Source organism: Callithrix jacchus, chromosome 1, assembly GCF_049354715.1.
Source record: "Callithrix jacchus isolate 240 chromosome 1, calJac240_pri, whole genome shotgun sequence".
NCBI classification, from domain to species: domain Eukaryota; kingdom Metazoa; phylum Chordata; class Mammalia; order Primates; family Cebidae; genus Callithrix; species Callithrix jacchus.
The window spans coordinates 160,466,261-160,484,914 of record NC_133502.1 but is presented as its reverse complement, the minus strand read 5'-3'; the positions used below and the strand labels follow the sequence as shown (position 1 = coordinate 160,484,914).

Below are 18,654 nucleotides of genomic sequence, written 5' to 3'. Positions count from 1 at the left end.
CAACCTTTTCTCCTTAGGTTTTAGCTAACCTGTGAGGTTATAGAACTGAGTCAGGGCCTAGGTGGAGCCCTTTGTGGTGAAGCTGCCCAAATTTAATAGACCTGGACTTTGGGGTCATATAAACCACAGTTTGAATATCAGCTCTTTTACTAGTGGTATGACTTTTGAATGTGACTTAAGCCCTTAGGGCCTTTGTCTTCCTATCTGTAAACTATATGAGAAAAACCCATCTACCTTGTAGGATTTTCCTTTAAAAAATTTTTTTTTTGTTTTTTTGGGGGACAGGGTCTCTGTCACCTAGGTTGGAGTGCAGTATTGTGATCTTGGCTCACAGCAGCTTCCACTTCCTGGGCTCAAGTGATTCTCCCACTTCATCCTCCCGAGCAGCTGGGACTACACCATGAGCCACCAATGCCTGGCTAGTTATTGTATTTTTTTGTAGAGATGGGATTTTGTCATATTGCCCAGGCTGGTCTTGAACTCCTGAGCTCAAAGTGATCTGCCCTCCTGACCTTCCCAAAGTGCTGTGATTACAGGCATGAGCCACCTCACCTGACTACCTTGTAGGATTTTCTGTAGGAATAAAGAAGGTAGTGTATATCTAGTAGACTACTTGTGTTGGGTAGTATTTCTATGAATGCTATTATTATTGTTATTGCCTCCCTCCCTCCCTTCTTTCCTCCCTTTCTCCCTCCCTTCCTCCCTTCCTTCTTTCCTTCCTCCCCCTTCCTTTCTTTTCCTTCCTTCCTTTCCCTTCATTCCTTCTTCCTTTCTTTTCCTTTCTTTAATTTTTGAGATGGAGTCTCGCTCTATTGCCCAAGCTGGAGTGCAGTGTTGCAATCTTGGCTCACTGTAACCTTTGCCTTCCAGGTTCAACCAATCCTCCTGCCTCAGCCTCCCAGGTAGCTGGGATTATAAGCATGCATCAGCACACCTGACTGATTTTTGTATTTTTAGTAGAGAGAGGGTTTCAGCATGTTTGCCAGGCTGGTCTTGAACTCCTGGGCTGAAGCGATCCTCCTGCCTTGGCCTCCCAAAGTGTTGAGATTACAGGCATGCACTACCATGCCCAGCTGAATGCCATTACTATTCAAATTGTTGAGGCCTGAACAGGTTTCTTATAATTCCCTAGCACAAGATTGATACTGGATTTTGGGGGCTTTTTCTCAGCTCTCATCTACTTGGTGTTTGGTACATGTGAATTACCTGTGTTGGATAATAAATATAGAAGTAATGTTTGTCCTGTTATTTAGACTTATGATCTACTGATGTCTGGTTTCTTCCTGAGGGGCTGTTGGCACATCATAGCAGCATTTACTGCATCTTGAGCTGCGATAAAGTAGTAGCAAGCTTCAATGAACAACTGTGTAAAGCACGGTTTTAAGTGGGCCTCGTGGAGGTACAAGAATTATAGGACAAAGATTCTGTCCTTGAGGAACTGTCCATATATTTGGGAAGACATGTGTTCATAAAAAGACCCAAATCCGCAAGGCAGGAAATAAAGGTCATACGAACGGTATAGATAATACTAGTATAAGAATATATAATACTCAGCTGAGTGGTGGCTCACGACTATAATCTCCGCACTTTGGGAGGGCAAGGTGGGTGGATTTCATGAGCTCAGGAGTTTGAGAGTAGCCTGGATAACATGGAAAAACCCCATATTTACAAAAAATACCAAAATTATCCATGTGTGATGGTACACGTGTGAAGTCCCAGCTACTTGGGAGGCTGAGCTGGGAGGATCACTTGAGCCCAGGAGGTTGAAGTTGTGGTGAGCTGTGATTGTGCCACTGCACTCCAGCCTTGGCAACAGGAGTAAGACCCTGTCTCAAAACGAAACAAAAAACCCAGAACAACAGAAAGAATAATATAACACTGTAGACTTCTTAAATCTCTAAGTGTAGGTAGTAGTCTTGATTCCACCTCCCTTTCCCCTTTTCACCTCACATCCAATATATCACCATGAACATTCAGTTCTGCTTCCAGAATACATCGTAAATCCATCTCCTCTCATCCATTTCCATCCCCTCTGAAGTCCATCCAAGACCTCGACATCTCTCTGTTGGACTACTGCTGTAGTCCCTGGCTGATGTTTCTTCTTTTATTCCTGTTCTTCTCCCAGCCTTTCTCTACCTAACAGCTGATGTGGTCTTTTAAAAACCTAAATCAGATTTTTTATTCCCTTACTTAAAACCCAACAAGAGCTTCAGTTGCTTTTAAAATGAAGCCCAAGATTTATAAGGGCCTCTGTGGTTCGGCTCTGCTTTTTTCTCCACCTTCATCGCATGCCAGTCTCCCTCTCACTAACTATGCTCCAGCCATGCAGGTGGCTTTCCCTTTTTGGAACCCACCGAGAGCTTTCTTACCTCAGGGTCTTTCCATTGGTTCTTTCATCTGATTGAAATGTTCTTCCTCTAGTTCCAAACATGGCTTGCTCATTCTCATCCTTCAGGTCCTATTGTATGTGTTATTTCTTCAGAGAGATCAAATCATTCTGACTACTCTATTTAAAAAGTTTTTCTGAGAGGATGGCTTGAGGTCAGTTTTGAGACCAGCCAGGCCACAGGATGAAATCCCATCTCTACTAAAAATACAAAATAAGCTGGGCATGGTGGCAGGTGCCTGTAATCCCAGCTACTCAGGAGGCTGAGGCAGGAGAATTGCTTGAATCCGGGAGACAGAGATTGCAGTGAGCTGAGATTGCACCACTGCACTCCAGCCTGGGCAATAGTGAGACTTCATCCAAAATAAAATAAAATAAATTGAAGGCCAGGCATGGTGGCTTATGCCTGTAATCCTAGCACTTTGGGAGGTCAAGGCAGGCAGATCACTTGAGCTCAGGAGTTCAAGACCAGCCTGGGCAACATGGCAAAAACCCATCTCTACTAAAAATACAAAAAATTAGCCAGGTGCAGTGGTGCATGCCTATAGTCCCAGCTGCTTGGGAGACTGAGGCACAAGAATTGCTTGAACCTGGGAGACAGAGGTTGCAATGAGCCGAGATCATGCCACTGCACTCCAGCTTGGGAGACAGAGTGAGACTCTGTCTCAAACGGACAAACAAACAAACAAACAAACAAACCACACACACAACCCCCACCAACCCGCCCTGCAAAAAAAAAAAAAAAGTTTTTTCCTACTGAGGATCACTTGAGTCCGAGAGTACTAGACCAGCCTGGGCAACAGAGAGAGACCCTGTCTCTACAAAAAAACCTGAAAAATTAGCTGGGCATGGTGGTACATGCCTGTGGTCTAGCTCCTCAGGAGGCTGAGGTGGGAGGATTGCTTGAGCCTGGGAGGTCAAGGCTGTGGTGAGCTGTGATGGCACCACTGCACGCCAGCCTGGGCAATAGAGTGAGATCACCTCAACAACAATAGCAACAACAGGTTTCTCCATTCTATCATTTAATAACAGTTGTTATTATTATTCCTATATAACATTTACCACTATCATAGTTATGTGTTGACTTCTTCTTATTATTTTTTGTCTATTGACTCTCCCTAAGCTCCATGAGGGCAGAAATCCTACCCATTTTGTTCACTGCTATAGTAACTAGCATGTACGAGGCATTCAATAAATATAGGAATAAATAAACAAATGAACATGGATCATCGAAGTGCAGAGGAAGACAGGATTCCTCCTCTGTTAGTCAGTTCAGGCACTGGGTAGGACTTTGCTCAGTGTGAGGCAGATGGAGTATACCTGGAGAAGGTGTGAGTGCAAAAGCAGAGGAGAGTAAGCTGAGATGGGATGTGCAGGGACTGTAGAATTGCAGAATTGGAATAGCTTTTTTTCTTTTTTCAGATGGAGTCTCACTCTGTTGTTGAGGCTGGAGTGCAGTGGCACGATCTCAGCTCACTGCAACCTCTGCCTCCTGGGTTCGAGTGATTCTCGTGCCTCAGTCTCCTGAGTAGCTGGGATTACAGGCACATGCCACCACATCCAGTTAATTTTTGGATTTTTAGGAGACAGGGTTTCTCCATGTTAACCAGGCTGGTCTTGAACTCCCAGTCTCAAGTGATCTGACTGTCTTGGCTTCCCAAAGTGCTGGGATTACAGGTGTGAGCAACTGCGCCTGGCCAACTTTCAAGAAGCCGTGGGTGTAGGGAAAGAAATATGACTGACGTGCCTTCAACTCCTTGCCTTCCCATAATTGCCTGTGTAACTTTGGATGTATCATTTAATTTTGCGTTGTCTTCACCTGTACAGTGGGGAAAATAACTCTTAACATAAATGGTTATTGTGAATAGTAACACTTTATACTTAGGATCCTATTGGAATGCATGTGATGACAAATGGTAGCCATTTGTACCAGGATTTTATTCAGATTCTCAGCTGAGGGAGTGTACCAAAATCAAACTTGGAGCTTTGTAGAAACATGGATACAAAGAACCAAGTGCAGTACTACTGAATCAGAAGAGTTAACTATGGGTGGGTGGGGGTTTAAAAATCTGATTTAGGTTTTTAAAAGACCACATCCAGCATGTGCATTTTTCTGAAGTTTTCCAGGGGATTCAAATGTATAGCTGTTAGAACCATGCATTTAATCCAAGCCATGCCGGAATCCTCTCTAAATACCTCTTGCTGAGGGATTGTCCAACTTGAATAGCTCTGTTAACGGGGAGCTCACAGAGCCACAGATCCAGGCTGCTTCCCAACGGGGCATCCACCTGAGCCTTTGAGCCTTAATCCCTAGAGAACAAGTTATTGATTTCTTATCAATTGGGTGATATTTGGTAATAATTAAAAAAAAAATCTTGCAGTCCCAACTAAAGTCATCATGCCTTCCGGTATTCTTGGTCACGTCCAAGATGGAAGCCAATCTAGTTATCTTTTGTACTTTCATCCCTGTTGTATTTGTGCTTCTTCCCTATTCCAGTGATTTGTTGCTGGGTTCCCTCCCAGACTTCTCCACTGAGCACTTTAACCTTCCACCTTCAGTGTACATGAACCTATACCTCCAACCTCTTTAGTGATTTTCCCTCTACTTCCTGCTCTTACTGAACTCTGTCTTAAATTAGATGTTTCAGATGTCAGCAATGACTAGGCAGTCTTATGAAACATTAACCATCTGTTTGGTTGGTTGCTTGTGTACACACAAATACATTCATTCTTGGAATGCCTGGGGCCATTAAACACGTCTAAAGGTTTGATGCTGGGAAAACATGATGAGGGCCAAGGGGTCTTGTGTCTGGTGACTATGCATAAAAAGTGAACAAAGCTCTGTGGGCAAACATGGGACATGAGAGGTAGACAGGGTTGGAAATTAGATGAGATCCTGCTCTGGGAAGTCTTCCTCCTGGAAATAACTCTGGAGTCCTGCAACAGATCAAGCATCCATAAAAAGATGGAAAAGAGTGCAATTCCATTAAATCCATGCATTCTGTATCTAAGGCTCATTTAAAAGAAGCCATCTATTTCTAAGGCCAAGGATGGTTGATGGGGATATGGGAACAGGTTATATAATTTTCTCTAGTTTGAATGCTGTGAGTTCAATAAAAGGACTTCTGTTCAAAAAGCCTCGTTGTGGCCGGGCGCGGTGGCTCAAGCCTGTAATCCCAGCACTTTGGGAGGCCGAGGCGGGTGGATCACGAGGTCAGGAGATTGAGACCATCCTGGTCAACATGGTAAAACCCGTCTCTACTAAAAAATATACAAAAAATTAGCTGGGCATGGTGGCGCGTGCCTGTAATCCCAGCTACTCAGGAGGCTGAGGCAGGAGAATTGCCTGAACCCAGGAGGCGGAGGTTGCTGTGAGCCGAGATCGTGCCATTGCACTCCAGCCTGGGTAACAAGAGCAAAACTCCGTCTCAAAAAAAAAAAAAAAAAAAAAAAGCCTCGTTGTCAGAAGGGCTTAATGTTCTTGGCTTTCTACAGATTGGGAAGAAAATTAAAAATCAGAATGAATGCCATAAGTTTCTTCCTTTTTTTCTCTCACCATGGCAGAACAGATTTTCTTTTTCCTTCTGTATTTTGGTGTAACTTGGACTATTGGTTACATTAGAAATTGTTATAACCATCTTATTATATATTTATTATACTTTATTGAATAACATTGTATCCATGAGCGCTATTGTATAACATGAAACACTAGTATGCTTTACGTCTTCCTGTCAACTCTGGTTTTATTGAAATAATTTGAAATTTTATTTTTATTATTCCTTTACATGTTCAGCTTTTAGTTCTAGAATCTTTTACTAATAGTTATATCAAGCTCTGCAATCACATTTAAATGATTATGGAGACTTATCCGTACGGCTCGCTGATTTCATTGTTCCTTGGTGTTTTTTTCTAAAACCTGTCCACCCTGCACACTTATTCTTATGATATTTGTTCTGATTCATCTTTTTGATTTTTTTTCCCCAGGAAAGATACACGGATAGATTTTTTAAAAAATTCTAAAATATCTGAAAATCTCTTTCTAGGGCTCTTAAGTGAAATATAGTTTCGCTGGATCTAGAATGGTCATGTCATAATCTTTTACCTTTAGATAGTTCTTTGTAAATATTTAATTGTCTTTTAGTAGTCAGAGTTTAGAAAAAAATTTCCTATCTATTTTGTAATTCTGGGTTTGTCTCCTCCTATGCAACTGATTTTTTTTCTTTGAAAGGTGCATATAAGTTGTATCTTTAGGAGATAAATACTTTCTCCATTAATTTGCTTTAAAAAGTTCAGACATTTTGAATATAGTCTATTTAACAGTTGACAATAATTGCTATAGTTGCATTAGCATCTATTCTGGGGTTGATAAGCTGAAGATACATAGTAAAATGTACCAGAGAACTGTAGTATTTGAAAGAACTCTAGGATATATTATTTCATAGACTAAGGAATTCTTTTTTTTTTTTTTTTTTTTGAGGTGAAGTTTTGCTCTTGTTGCCCAGGCTGGAGTGCAATGGCGAGATTTTGGCTCACCGCAACCTCCCGCTCCTGGGTTCAAGCAATTCTCCTGGCTCAGCCTCTTGAGTAGCTGGGCTTACAGGTGTGTCCCACCATGCCTGGCTAATTTTGTATTTTTAGTAAAGATGGGGTTTCTCTATGTTGGTCAGGCTGATCTTGAACTCCCAACCACGGGTGATCTGCCCGCCTCGGCCTCCCAAAGTGCTGGGATTACAGGCATGAGCCACCGCACCCAGACTGGAATTTTTCATAAGTAAATAATCTCATAATTTGACTATTCTCTATGTGTGCATGTTTGGAAATTTTATTAAGTTCAGACATACCTACATTGGATTATTTGATGGGATTAGTGTTTTCTCTTTTCTCATTTGAGTGGCGTCTATCACTATTAAATATTTAAAGATAAGAATTGTAGGGCTGGAAGTCAGGGCTTACAACCAGTGATGTGTTGGTTTCCCATTGCAGAGATCAACTGTGGTAACCCTCCAGAAATGCGGCATGCCATCTTGGTAGAAAATCACAACTCCAGGCTGGGTGGTGTGGCTCGATACGTCTGTCAGGAGGGCTTTGAGAGCCCTGGAGGAAAGATCACTTCTGTTTGCACAGAGAAAGGCACCTGGAGAGAAAGCACTTTAACATGCACAGGTACAGATTCTGTTCTTCTGGGATCCTGCTACCCAGGAACAAAACAGCTAGTGGAAGCTGAGGGCTTAAAGCGATCTGATTGCTGCTTCACTCTACATGCTGTGCCCAACTCTGCTGTTTACCTAGTCGTGTACCTGGCTTTAGATTTGTCAGCTAAATCCTGAAGACTGAGAGGGTGGATTGGGAAAATAAGTTGGTTAGAAAATATTGTGCATCCATCTCTTGAGACTTATCTTAAATCGCTGTGATTCATGTCTCCTCTGCTTGGCTGGCTGAGAATTTTTTTCCATGAACCATTTCCTCAGAGGGGCATACTCCTAACTTCGCACCTATTGACCGCTTTTCAGAGAAAGTGTGGTATGACGAAAAATTGTTTTTAAATGTATATTAATTATTTTAACACACATAAAACATAAAATTTATCATCTAATATAGTTTTATTTTATTTTATTTTGAGATGGAGTCTTGTTCTGTCACCCAGGTTGGAGTGCACTGGTGCGATCTCAGCTCACTAGAACTTCTGCCTCCCGGGTTCGAGTGATTCCCTGCCTCAGCCTCCCGAGTAGCTGGGATTACAGGTGCCTGCCAACATACCCAGTTAATTTTTGTGTTTTGAGTAGAGATGGGTTTCACTATGTTGCACAGGCTGGTCTCGAACTCCTGGCCTCAAGTGATCTGTCTGCCTAGGCCCAAAGTGCTGGGATTACAGGTGTGAGCCACCGACCCTGGCTTATCATCTAATATAGTTTGGATGTTTGTCTCCTCCATATCTCATGCTGAAATGTGGTTTCCAATGTTGGAGATGGGGCCTGGCGGGCAGTGTTTGGGTCATGGGGGTGGATCATTCAGGAATGGCTTTGTGTCCTCCCCTTGGTGATGAGTTCTTGCTCTTAGTTCACATGAGAGCTGGTTGTTAAAAGGAGCCGGGCACCTCCTTCTCTCTTTCTCTTGCTCCCTCTCCTGCCATGTGACATGCTTGCTCCCTCTTCACCTTCTGCCACGATTGTCAACTTCCCAAGGCCCTCACCAGAAGCAGATGTTGGTGCCATGCTTCCTGTACAGCCCGCAGAGCCGTGAGCCAGATAAACATATTTTCGTTATAAATTACCTAATCTCGGGTATTCCTTTATAGCAACATGAAACTGACGAGTATACCATCTTACCTATTGCTAAGTGTGCTATGTATACTACAGCATATATATTTATGTACACTCATGTTGCACAACCAATTGCCAGAACTTCTTTATCTTGCGAAACTGAAACTTTACACCCATTAAACAACAACTCCCCATTTGCATTTGCCTCTCCCCACAACCCCTGGAACATCACCATTCTACTTTCTGTCTCTTGTGACTCTGACTGCTGTAGGTATCTCATGTGGTACTTGTCCATTTGAGACTGGCTTATTTCACTAAGCATAATGTCTTTAAGATTCATCCATGTTTTAACATGTGTCAGCATTTCCTTTCTTTTCAAGACCGAATAATAGTCCATTGTATGAGTATCCCACGTTTTGTTTATCCATTCATCTATTGATGGACACTAACGTATGTTCCACTTTTTGGCTATTATTGGAATAATACTGCTATGAAATGTATGCACAAATATCTCTTTGAGACCCTGTTTTCAATTCTTTTGGATATATATCCAGAATTGGAATTGCTGGTGAAAAGGAGTTTTGAGGCCAGGCACAGTGGCTTATGCATGTAATCCCTGTACTTTGGGAGGCTGAGGCAGGTGGATCACTTGAGATCAGGGGTTTAAGACCAGCCTAGCCTACATGCTGAAACCCCATCTCTACTAATAATACGAAAATTAGCTGGGTACATTTGCTTATACCTGTAATCCCAGCACTTTGGGAGGCCAAGGCAGGAGGATTGCTTGAGCCCAGGAGTTCAAGACCAGCCTGGGTGACATGGTGAGACCCCATCTCTACAAAAAATTAAAAATTTGTCAGGTGTGGTGGTGCACACCTGTAGTCTCAGCTACTCAGGTGGCTGAGGCAGGAGAATCACTTGAACCCAAGAGACAGTGGTGAGCCAAGATCATGCCCCTGCACTCCAGCCTGGGCAACAGAGTGAGACTCTGTCTCAATAAAAAAAAAAGGAGTTTTGAGACTTCAGTTCATATTCTAGCAATGCCATATATTAGCTGCGTGTCATTAGGCAAGACTTTTAGAGCCTAGGTTTCCTCATCTATAAAAGGGGGAAATAAAGTCTGTCTCTTACCTCAAAGAGTGTTGAGAAGGCATCAAATGAGATAATCTGTGGGGCCCATTTTAGAAAGCTGAAAGCACCATGCGCGTTAGTCTTTTTCCTCAAGTTGTTAGCCTGATTCATGTGAAGACCTTTTCATGAATCAGAAGTGTGCACTTCTACGTGATTCATTTCACACCTCTGCCTCCGAGGGACAAGGTGAGAAAAGGCAGTGATTCTTACCATTTGTGATGGTTGATCAGAAGGTGTGACAAATGGCTGTCACATAGTTCCTGGGAATATATTTCTGGCTGTTGACTTACTTGGCTCTGAAGACAGGTCTCTGAAGAGTGAAATCTCCAGGAACTTTGATCTGGGTCTCTGGTGACTAGCAGCAGAATTGTGGTAGAACATCTCAGGTCTTGCCCATCAACATTTTCCATCGGAAAGTCTAGCTAGAGCAAACAAAACATCTAGGCCCCTGGGGATTATTTAGGCATAGAGCAATGTTTCATAACTATGTTGGGGTTGGGAATTTGAGGAACTCTGTCTATTCATTCAATAGAAATCTATTTAGCAGGCACTATATGTCAGGTACTTTGTTGGCATGACCCTCTTGGAATCCACATTGCAACGGGGGAAACAGCCTTTTCCCCAAAGATATGCACATACACGTGCACATGTAATGTTTTACGAGTTAATTCAAGGTGTTTCTGGACCCCCGAAATCTTTGAGTAAAGCATTCTTGGCATAGATGGAAAACTCAGCTCTGGTGTTGAGGCCCTGTGTATGCCACGCAATTCCTACATTTGGTTATCTCCATCGCAAATTCAAGAGGATGTAGGCCAGAGACTGCAATCAAAAAAACAAAGAAGGATAGACCTGGATGAGAACCCAGAGATAGAATGCAGCCTTCTCTTAGAGAGGTCTCATTGACTTGCCTAGCCTGCACAGAGGAGCAAGGGCAAACGTGTAACTGACACCAAAGACTCCAGCGTTCCAGTCTTAATAATTGGAGAAATTGAGAGGGGCTAATGCCACACTGGACTAGACTGATGGTCACTCCAACCTATCATTGCATTTGCAATAGCACCTCCAGTAATTATTTGGAGGAAGGGAGGTAGCCGCCTCCTGGAATGCTGAATTCAACATTTAGGGGAGCATTCCTGACGCAGAGCCACTGCTGGAGTCACTTGGTAAGAGCTGAGTATAGCTTCTGACCCTCAGCCATTTGCTTCATTGCTCAAGCTGCTCTGCCGCCACCATTCAGAATTCAATGGGGGTATAAGAATTAGTCACCACAGGAAAAACCAGTGGATCTGCATGGGGCATAGTAAGCTATTAATTAGCTGATGCTTGTAGAGCACTTTGAAGAACAAACATGTTATGTAACTGCTAATTATAATTACTATCCTCAGCCTGCTACCTTTCACAAAGTCTGTGGCTCCAGCTGCAGCTGTTTCCATGGGTTTATGCGAGCTTTGATTTAAGGAAAGAAAAGGCATTCTCCCTGAGAGCTGTGATCTTTCTGTGAGGAGGCCTTTATGCCCTCAATCAGGATTGGCAGCTAAATTCAATTCCGAAGATAAAGGGGGCGATTTACATGCTGATTAATTCATGGTGCAGCGCAGATGATCTCTGGATGGGTAGGTAGGAGAGGCTTCTGGAAATGTAGTGGGAGCTGCTGATTACCATGGCTCTTGCTCAGTTACCCCTCTTCTTTTTTTCTTTTCCCTGTTTTTCACTTTTTATCCATTTCTTCACTCACCTCGTATTTTTGTTGTTGTTTTGGAGATGGAGCCTCACTCCATTACCCAGGTTGAAGTGCAGTGATCACGGCTCACCACAGCCTCAAACTCCTGGGCTCCAGCGATCCTCCTGCCTCAGCCTCTCAAGCAGTTGGGACTACAGGCATCCACCATGCCTGGCTAAATTTTTTAAAAAAATTTTTGTAGAGACAGGGGTCTTACTATGTTGCCCAGGCTGGTCCCAAACTGCTAGCCTCAAGCAATCCTCCTGCCTCTGTGTATTTTACATTTCCCTTTCCCAATGTTCACTTTTGGCTTCTGCTGTCATCTTTTTCTACTTTTCTGCTTCTCTCTGAATGCCTTCTATCTCTGTCCTGTTTTCACGTTTATCTTCCTGTACCTATGTGTTTAGTTCCAAACTGAGTGGAATAATTTATTTTCACTCTATATGAGTTTTTAGTTACCTTTTAAAACATTTTTGAAGTCACTAGTCTATTGGATTAGTAGTACAGATCCTTATTTTAATGGGGTGTGAGCTCTATCAAGATGATGGGAACCCCCCCTCCCCTGCCCCACTACACACCCAAGGCCAGTTTGGACTGGAAACTCCAGACAGCTGGGAATTAGGCAACCACTTCAGTGTCTGGAAAAATCCCAGGTGGAAGCTTGATGTTAATGAGTCAGTTTACCTCAAGATCAAAGAGACTGATTCATTCTTGATAAGACTTTCCCTGGCTCCATTCTGCACAGGCCATTTGGCTTTTCATGTTTAGAATCTGAGTTAATGATTATAAGGCTGAGAATCACTCACTCCGCACTCTCGGAAGGGTAGTGTCTCTGCTGGAATAGAGGCTGTTTATCTGTAGGGTCCTTTCTGGGCCCCTAAACTGCTCCGGGCACTGCTCTGATGCCTCCAGGACTCCTGTTAGCCTCTGCCCCTTCTGTTTGGTTGCTGACCCTCTTCTCCAGCCCATTGAGTGCTCACTTGCAGCCACACACATTTCAGATGGAACAGAAAGGTCAGCCGGAATAAATGGACACATTTACATAAATAGCCAAATGGCCGGATGCACTGGAATATGTGAATGAGATTTGGACCGTCAAGCATTATAGCTACCACTGGCTGAGCATGAACTTACACACCCAGGGCCCAGCTAGAGGCCTTAATGCTCGATTTCATTTCATCCTCCTAAAAGCCTTGTGAAGTAAGCTTTGTTATTTTCATTTCCTAGGTGAGTAATCTGAGACTCATAAAGGTTAAGTGACTTTCACATGGTCACTCAATAATGAGCAAATGGTGGAGTCAGGATTTGAATGGAGGCCTGTAAGCCCAGAAAGCCCACATTCTCTCTCCTATGTCAGTGTCTTCCAAGCTTGAATCATTTGTATACCACCCTGACACAATGTTTTTCCATAATAAAAGTTTTATTTACTTAGAATGTTTCCTTAAACAACTTAAACATAAATTTATAATTCAAATTTATTAAGGACAATATATGTGACCTCATGAATTTGAAAAGTAGGTGTATTTTTCTGATATACACAAAAACCAATAAATAACAAACAGCTAAAAATGTTTTTCTGGTCGAGCATGGTGGCTCACACTTGTAATTTCAGCACTTTGGGAGGCCAGGGTGGGTGGATCAACTGAGGTCAGGAGTTCGAGACTAGCCTGGCCAACATAGTGAAATGTTGGCCGTCTCTACTAAGAATACAAAAATTAGCTGGGTGTGGTGGCATGCGCCTGTAGTCTCAGCTCCCTGGGAGGCTGAGGCAGGAAAATTACTTGAGCCTGGGAGGCAGAGGTTGCAGTGAGCCAAGAACATGCCACTATACTCCATCCTGGGTGACAGAGTGAGACTTCATCTCCAAAAAAAAAAAAGTATTTGTGTGCCACCAAAAATCATCCTAAAATGTGTAATGTATTTTACACTAATGTACTCTAAGCTATGCTGCTTCTACTTCTTTTATGTGAATCTAAGACTTCAAAGAAAGAAAAGAAACACATTGAAACTTTTATAGCCAAACATACATTTATTCAAGTAGTCACCATGGGAAGCCATACCCTGATCTCTGTGTAGCTGCCATTATTATCATGTTTGCCTGTTTGAGAATGGCCTTTGGAGGTAATTTATGAGCCGTATTAGAAGATCAGTTGCATTCCTTTTGAAATCAGATTCTGTTTTGACTAAAAATGATACTGAGCTTGCTTGACCATCTGTTTGGGATACCTAGATTTATTCTGTATGACCCTTTGCTGTTTCCAAAAATAAAGACAAAGGATATAAAATCTAAACCAAAGGAGTACACTAGGCCAGCCCCTGTCCTTGCACAGTGGGACTTCTGAAAGAGTGGTCTGGGCTCACTGTGTTGTTCCCTCCCCTCCTTTGCGCTTCTCAGCCTACTAGGGGGAAACCAGGCATGTAACACCCCAACTTCACTGTAGCATCTCGCCAAGGTCACGATCTACCTCACTACCAAATTCGTGTTCCAGTTTCAGCTCTCATTCTTAACCTTTCCACAACATTTAGCATTGCTAATCGTTTATCCATCCATTCAACCAGTAAACCAAATAATACATATTTTTAATATCCATATTTAAGGAACCGTACCAGGGCCTAAGGATAGAGAAACATGGTCTTTGCCATTGTAAAGTTACATTCAGAAGAGGTAGTCGTTATATAATTACTTACATACTTAGTTACGAATGTGATCAGTACCACATACAGAAATACTAGATGCTAACAAAATACAAAAATACATAACATTATATCTATCTATCTCTACATACATAACATTATATATAGGTATGTGTGTACACACACACACACACAGAGTAAAGCAAAACAAAGGCACTTACTTTATCACCCATTGAGATTTTCTTTCCCCAAACCCAATGAGAGTTCAGCTGGAGCCTGTGGGGACCTCCTTCTTTTAAGCCAGAGAGTCCTCTATATTCTATAGCTGGACAGGCCAAGGGCCTGCTTTTTCCACTTCTACCCATAGTCAAACCTCAGATCTAATTCTGATGCTGTGGGCACTCCATCATGGGAGAAGGGCTGGGTGAGAGGAGAGAGGGAGACAGAGCTTGCCCTGCCTTGACCAGCTCCAGGCCCTTCTTGGCTAGGGGATGAAGAGGCTGTGGGGGTTTAGTGGGAAGGAAGACTAATTTTCTCTAAAATTTATTTTTATTTTTATTTTTCAGGGACAGAGTCTTGTTGTGTCACACAGGCTGGAGTGCAGTGGCATGATCTCAGCTCACTGCAACCTCCACCTCCCAGGTTCAATAGATTCTCCTGCCTCAGTCACTGAAGTAGCTGGGATTATAGGTGTTCACCACCACACCTGGCTAATTTCTATATTTTTAGCAGAGACATATTTTCACCATGTTGGTCAGGCTGATCTCAAACTTCTGGCCTCAAGTAATCCACCTGCCTTGGCCTCTCAAAGTGCTGAGATTACAGGTGTGAGCCACTGTGCCTGGTCTTGAAAGGCTAATAATTTTCAAGGAAGAGACACTCTTTCAAGTCCTCTCTTTCCTTCATTCCTAGACATCAGTCATTCTACCAGCCTCCTGACTGTCTTCTGCATTGCCTTTCTCCTCTGGTTCCTCCCCTCCCCCGCCAGGTTTTAGTGTTTTCCAGTGTTCCGCCATTGGACTCCTCACTGTCTCTGTCCTACCTGAATATCTCACCTGCACCCATACCTTCAACTACCATTCATATATCCATGACTTTCAAGACAACTTTTTCTCTAGATAGTCAGCAGATAACATCGTCACAGCCCAGTACCTGGTGTGTCAGGATATTTGGCTTTTGATAGCCACTGAGTTAGTGGTGAGCAGGGAATGGAAGAGCCCAGGATAGCTCCAAAGAGGGCTTCCAGAAATGTTTTCAGTTGTCAGCACTATTGGAATTAGGGCATATAGTCTCCATTTAAAGGGCAGCACTCATGTAGATGTTTAATATCTGATTCATTTATAAAGAAGTGTTTCCAACTAATGTGTAGGCACCTGAAGGGAAAAGCAATGAAACTTTGTTAAACTGCTCCCTGAGATGAAATATCTGACACCCCTATAATTGGATCTGGGTCCCATCTGTGCAGAGAGCATGGCACAGGCTGGAGGCAGATGGCTTATTTGAGATGCCATTTACAGTTGTCATAGTGAATGAGCAAGAAGGAAGGACAAGAAAGAAAACTCCTTTCTAATCTCTGCTTGGATAACAAAGGAAGTGAGAGTAAAAAAGAAATTTGCCTTGCTGGCAACTCAGAGAGCAGATAAAGGCTGGGCTGGTGCCTTTTCTTTCTGGACCGGGTAGTTAGTTAGCATCAAAGGGACGTGTGAGTGAGCAGAGATGCCACGAGTTCTGGGGCTTTGAAGGGCAGCAAAGAGGCTAGAGGCCAGAAATATCTGGGGCTTGTTCAGACTGATAAAAGACTGGGGCCAACATCATCTTTATGCTACCCACGGGGGTGAACTGATAAAGTCATTGTGTCTCTTAGGTACCCATGCCCACAATTGGAGTATTTCTCTTTTTTTTCTTTTCTTTGTTTCTTTTCTTCCAATGGAATCTCCCTCTGTCACCCAGACTGCAGTGCAGTGGCCCAATCTTGGCTCACTGCAACCTCTGCCTCCTGGGGTCAAGCAATTCTAGTGCCTCGGCCTCCCAAGTAGCCGGAATTACAGGTGTGTACCACCATGCCTGGCTAATTTTTTGTATTTTTAGTAGAGACAGGGTTTTACCATGTTGCCCAGGCTGGTCTCAAACTCCTGACCTCAAGTGATCCGCCCGTCTCAGCCTCCCAAAGTGCTAGGATTACAGGTGTGAGCCACTGCACTTGCCTAGGCCACAATTGGAGTATTTCTTTGATTTCGAATCAGCTGTGTTCTGGGGAGAAATACTGATATGGAGATCCAGGAATGCTGCAGACAGCTGTCTGTGGCCTTTCTGCTATCTCAGCAAGAGTTTGCCTGTTTTCCTCTCTCTGACTCCATTGATTTTCACTTGCTAATAGATGACCTGGGCTTACCCAAGACCAGGTCATATGGGACACCGACTAGGCATTGATGCTGAAGGGATGATTTAGTAAAGATATAAACACTTCTTTGGGCAGAGAGATAGTAGATCTGAGTCAATCCAAAGCTAGCATTGGTTCTGAGTACAGGAGAAGAGGGTTGACCCTACAGGTATCTAATCTGCAGGCTTCCTTTCACACTTGGAGACTATGAAGTGAGATTTACTAGAAGGGAGAAACAGGAGCTAAGTTGTGGAGAGTCATTTTCTGAGATGGAGAATTAACTTTCTCACTCTTCTTAGATAGGAGCCTTTTGTTGGATTTCCCAGAAAGCAGAACCTGAGGAAGAGGGCTTATATTTATTATGCAGTAGAGCATCAAACCCCAGGCATCAGGAGGGGGAACCAAAGGCAGTAAAGCCAGAGAAGGAGAGCCAGTGTAGGATGCCTGATTGTACTGGCCTCCACGGAGGGCGGGCATTGCCCCATCTGTGTGACAGTACCCTTAGATGCTGAAGAAACTAAGTCTTTGTTGGACATCCCTTCAGAGGAAGGAAGAGAGGAAGGATTTATCTACCAGTTCCTGTCCCCATGGGATTTTAACTCCCCTGCACTTCCAGATGGCATGTGCTGAGGTGTGGGTGCCACAGCAGGGAAGCCCCAGAATAGGAGACAAGACCTGTTCATGTTGTCAAAACCCATGCAGGGATCAGACGAGGAGCAGGGGAAGATAAGAGCGGCTGAGGAGTTCTTAAGAGGTGTCTGCCTTAATGGGAAAGCTTGAACTGGGGTTGCAGAATATCCCTGCTTGGTGACATGACGATAACTTTTCCCAGGAATAACTGTATAATAGCTTCTATCTGCAGGAATTTTGTTTGTTTGTTTTTGTTTTTGAGATGGAGTCTCACTCTGTCATCCAGGCTGGAGTATAGTGGTAGGATCTCAGCTCATTGCAACCTCCGCCTCCCAGGTTCAAGTGGTTCTCATGCCTCAGCCTCCCAAGTAGCTGGGAACTACAGGTGCGCGCCACTGCACTCGGCTAGTTTTTGCATTTTAGTAGAGTTGGGATTTTGCCGCCAGGCTGGTCTCAAACTCCTGACCTCAGGTGTTTGCCTTGGCCTCCCAAAGTGTTGGGATTACAGTCATGAGCCACAGCACCCCCCTGTTTGTTTGTTTTTGATGTTATTGTAAATGAAATTGTTTTCTTAATTTCATCTTTGGACTGCTCATTGCTAGTGTATAGAAACACAATAGATTTTTATGCCAGGTGCGGTGGTGCATGCCTGTCCCAGCTACTAGGGAGGCTGAGGCTGGAGGAGTGCCTGAGTCCAGGAGTTCTGGGCTGTAGTGAGCTATGCCAGTCGGGTGTCCGCACTAAGTTTGGCATCAATATAGTGACCTCACAGGAGTAGGGGACCACCAGGTTGTTTAAGGAGGGGTGAACGGTCGGAAACAGACAGGTCAAAACTCCTGTGCCAATGAGTAGTGGGATTTCGCCTGTGAATAGCCACTGCACTTCAGCCTGGGCGACATAGCAAGACCCCGTCTCTAAAAAAAAAAAAAAGAAACAATAGATTTTTGTACATTGATCTTGTATCCTGCAACCTCGCTGAACTCCTTTCTCAAGCTCTAATAGTTTTTTTGGTGCGGATTCCTGGGGTTTTCTGTATATAAGATCATATCATTTGCAAGTAGAGATAGTTTTACTTGTCTGTAGGGAGTTTTATTTTATTATTTTGAGATGGAGTTTTGCTCTGTCGCCCAGACTGGAGTGCTGTGGTACAATCTTGGCTCACTGCAACCTCTGCCTCCTGAGTTCAAGCGATTCTCCTGCCTCTCAGCCTCTTAAGTAGTTAGGATTACAGGCACGTGCCACCATACCCCGCTAAGTTTTGTATTTTTAGTAGAGATGGGGTTTTGCCATGTTGGCCATGCTGGTCTTTAACTTCTGAGCTCAGGTCATCTGCCTACCTTGGCCTCCCAAGGTGCTGGGATTATAGGTATGAGCCACTGCGCTTGGCTGGGAATTTGATTTTAAAGAAATAAAAAGTTAGATCCCCTTCCCCTCTTCCTGTCTGAACAACCACTTGAGGATTGACTGGGACTGTTGGAAACTATGTTACCTCAGGGAACCGAGGCCCTCATAT

The 18,654-nt window shown here is 43.5% G+C and overlaps 1 protein-coding gene across 6 annotated transcripts in view; it reads left to right on the top strand.

Moving 5' to 3' along the window:
* Positions 1-18,654, top strand: part of SUSD1 (sushi domain containing 1) — a 145,248-nt gene that overhangs the window by 45,347 nt on the left and 81,247 nt on the right. For 5 of the 6 annotated variants that reach the window (XM_078374325.1, XM_035254695.3, XM_035254702.3 and 2 more), the window contains one exon: positions 7,370-7,549. The exons of the other annotated variant lie outside the window; for it this stretch is intronic. In XM_078374325.1, coding sequence (XP_078230451.1) covers positions 7,370-7,549 — 180 coding nt within the window. The remainder of the gene's footprint in view (positions 1-7,369; positions 7,550-18,654) is intronic. 6 annotated transcript variants of the gene reach the window in all.